The sequence below is a fragment of the Myotis davidii genome, unplaced genomic scaffold (genome assembly GCF_000327345.1).
Source record: "Myotis davidii unplaced genomic scaffold, ASM32734v1 scaffold2100, whole genome shotgun sequence".
Classification (NCBI taxonomy): Eukaryota; Metazoa; Chordata; class Mammalia; order Chiroptera; family Vespertilionidae; genus Myotis; species Myotis davidii.
Window position 1 is genome coordinate 749,331 of NW_006292458.1, and position 3,874 is coordinate 753,204.

The 3,874-nt window shown below is 45.6% G+C and overlaps 1 protein-coding gene across 1 annotated transcript in view; it reads right to left on the reverse strand.

The window, feature by feature from the left end:
• Positions 1-3,874, reverse strand: part of TRPM4 (transient receptor potential cation channel subfamily M member 4) — a 42,766-nt gene that overhangs the window by 26,161 nt on the left and 12,731 nt on the right. Inside the window, 2 exon segments of the mRNA XM_015565454.1 lie at positions 40-231; positions 385-468. Of these exon segments, the coding sequence (XP_015420940.1) occupies positions 40-231; positions 385-468 (276 nt within the window).

Consider the following 3,874-nt stretch of genomic DNA (forward strand, 5'->3'; position numbering starts at 1 on the left):
TCTCCCTCCCATCTCAGGATCGGGCCCTCCATGTCATACCTGGGCCTGCAGGACTTCAGGGTCCCCTTTGGGGAAGAAACGCCTAATCCGATCTCGGGCATCCCCTTGTCTGCCCCCTCCTCTCCCTGGAGCGAGAGTGTCTTCCAGGATCTCCGCCAGGCAGTCCGCAGCGCCCCCAGACCCGGCCACCAGGAGGCAGGGGAGCTGGGCCTGGGTGGCATTCTCTATCCGCTACAAGATAAAGGGGGGAGTTAGGTCAGGGAAGGGAGGGATGAAGGGATTCACCCCACCTGAAGTACAGGGCCCCGCTCCCTCCTCCCCTGAAACCCAGGGCCCGCGCCCACCCAGCCCCGTACCCCCAGGCGTCTGGGCCCTTGACTGTACCTTCAGCATCTTCTCGTTCCCATCAATGAGGAGGAGGAGGACAGGGATGTCAATGCCAGTCCCTGGGGGGAGCAGAGAGCCAGGGTGTGGTCACCTCCGTCCGCCTTTGCCAGGGACGGTGGACATTTGCCAGGAGTCCCTGAGGCAGAGGCTGGCTTCTGCCCAGTCCTCTGCCCCTGAGGCTCATGGGAGTTGTCCTGTCTTTGAGCCCCTGGGGAGGGGCCCGGGTTTGAAGACAGGAATGCTCAGCTCCCCGAGGAAGGAGGGGCCGGGCCCGGACTCCTGGCTTCCTGAGCGAGGCCGGCGTTTGTTAGCGGCAGTTTTGTGGTGGCTGAAGATCAGGAGCCAGGAGAAGATGAAGGTTCAAACAGGAAATGCAGGAAATAAAGAAAAGAAAGGACGATCCAAACGTAATAAAGATATCTACCAAAGCCACATATTGAAGTCACACAAGATCTGTTCCCATTACAGGAAGAAATGAGACCGCATTATTCTTCTTCACACTCATCCGGGCATAATGGTGTCAAAGAATAAAATAATGAAAATGGTATTTTTTTTTACGCTGGAAGAGACAAGGAATTTATTTGGAGGAAATACGATTTATTGTCTCAGACAGTTGTAGAGACTCCCCTCAATATAAGTGAATATTAATAAGAGAATTTGATAAGAGAACTGATATAAGAAAAATAAACAGCCCTGGCCGGTTTGGCTCAGTGGATAGAGCGTCGGCCTGCGGACTCAGGGGTCCCAGGTTCGATTCCGGTCAAGGGCACGTACCTTGGTTGCGGGCACATCCCCAGCAGGGGGGGTGCAGGAGGCAGCTGATCGATGTTTCTCTCTCATCGATGTTTCTAACTCTCTCTCCCTCTCCCTTCCTCTCTGTAAAAAATCAATAAAATACATTTTAAAAAAAAAAGAAAAAAGAAACAAAAATCAAGAACTTTTCTCAAAACGTGTCTCCTATTCCCGTTTTGATTTTTTTTTAAAGTATAGAATACCTGGGAATTAATTCATCCAGAAAAATACTAGACCTTTACGAAGAAATTGACCCCAAAAAATTATGTAAGGACAAGGCCTGAATAAATGGAAAAACTAGTGCCATGTTAACCTGTCACAAAGTCACAAAGGAATTAAATGCAGTTTGGGGAAAGAAGGAGGGTGGGAGGAATTTGGAAGTGTTTTCGTTTATTTTATTCTTTAATATATTTTTTATTGATTTTTAGAGAGAGAGGAAGTGAGAGGGATAGAGAGATCGAAACATCAATGAGAGAGGAAATTATCGATTGGCAGCCCCCTGCACGGCCCCTACTGGGATCAAGCCCACAACCCGGGCATGTGCCCTGACTGGGAATCAAACCAGTGACCTCTTGGCTCCTGGGTCGATGCTCAACCACTGAGCCACACCAGCCAGGCTCCATTTTGTTTCGTTTTTAACGGAACACGATAATTTTAAAATTCACATGGAAATGTCAGAGTTAAGAAATTTTTGAGCCCTGTGAACAAGGAGGTCATGATTCAATTCCTGGTCACCGCACACACTGAGTTGCAGGCTGGATCCCCAGTGGGGGGGCATGCAGGAGGCAGCCAACCAATGATTCTCTCTCATCACTGATGTTTCTCTCTCTCTCTCTCCCTCCCTCTCCCTCCCTCTCTGAAATCAATAAAAAACAAATATTTTTTTAAAGTTTACATCTAATATTCAAAGGGTTACTATTGACAGGATACAAAAAATGCCTATAAAAAGACAAGAAAGGCCGAAACCGGTTTGGCTCAGTGGATAGAGCGTCGGCCTGCGGACTGAAAGGTCCCAGGTTCGATTCCGGTCAAGGGCACATGCCTGGGTTTCGGGCTTGATCCCCAGTAGGGGGTGTGCAGGGGGCAGCCAATCAGTGATTCTCTCTCATCATTGATGTTTCTATCTCTCTCTCTCTCCTTCTGCCTTCCTCTCTGAAATCAATAAAGAAATATATATATATATATATAAAAGAAAGTGTAATATGTATAATATAAGAAAGAAACACCATATAGCTGGAAATATAATTGCATAGAATTTTATAAGCATAGATAAAGGTATAAAGGGATAAAGTCTAAATTGTGTAAGACTAATTACCCCAATAGAGGGGTGGGAGCTAGGTAGGAAGGTTATTAACTGTTTCTTTATATACATTGGTATGAGCTGATTTGTTCCAAAGGGCGAACGTTAGAACTGCCATAACATATTATGTGGCATGAAAAGCCGGTCTCAAAAGGTTATGCATTTTATTATTCTATTTATATGGCCTCCTGGAAAAGAGAAGATGAGAGAGGTGGTGAAGAGATCAGTGCTAGGGGCTGGGGCACAAAAGAAATGGATGCCCTCAAGGTCAGAGGCCCACACTGTGTCCTGACTGTGGAAATGGTCACATGACTCTATAACCGTAGAGCTGCACACCCCCAAAATAAGTTTTACTGTATGAACATTTAAAAAAAATAAGATGAATGAAGCCAGAAAGCGAAGTAAAGTTTAAAAATTAAACAGAAATTTTTGCAAAAAAACCCACTTTTGTCTTAGTGGATATTCTTCGCTCTACATGTATCTACCTCATCAATTTCTGCCCTTTTCTGTTTTATTTTCTTGCTTCTCTGTTCCCTAGATTTGATTGGCTGTTTTGTTTCTAGGGTTCTTTTTTTATTTTCATTGCTTTTTATTTATATATTTTTAAATGTATTTTTATTGATTGCAGAGGAGAAGGGAGAGGCAGAGAGAGACAGAAACATCAATGATGAGAAAGAATCATTGATTGGCTGCCTCCTGCACGCCCCCCACTGGGGATCGAGCCCACAACCCCAGGCATGTGCCCTTGACTGGAATCGAACCCAGGACCTCTCAGTCCACAGGCTGACGCTCTATCCACTGAGCCAAACTGGCTAGAGCTATTTTTATTCATTTTTTAGAGAGAGAGGAAGAGAGATGGGGAAAGAGAGAGAAACATTGATGTGAGAGCAGAACACCGACCAGCTGCCTCCTGCACACCCTCTACCAGAGAGGGAGCCTGAAGCCCGGACAAGTGCCCTGACCGGAATCAAATCTTTTGGTGCACGGGAAGGTGCCTAACCACTGAGACACACCAGCCAGGGCTCTAAAGTTTTTCAAATTGGAGGCTTAAATCAACCATTTTCAGCCCTTCTTCTCCTTTTGGATATGATGCACTTAAATCTACACATTTTCCTCTAAGTATTGCATTAGCTGCACCTCAAAAGCATCGGTATGTCATATATTCAAAACGTGTTTTGTTTTGTTTTTCTTTTACTCATGGGTTATTTACAAACCACAACTCAGGCCATGATACGGATGAACCCCACAGAAATGATGTCGGGCCCTAGCTGGTTTGGCTCAGTGGATAGATCAGGGGTCCTCAAACTTTTTAAACAGGGGGCCAGTTCACTGTCCCTCAGACCGTTGGAAGGCCGGACTATAGTTTAAAAAAAAACTATGAACAAATTCCTATGT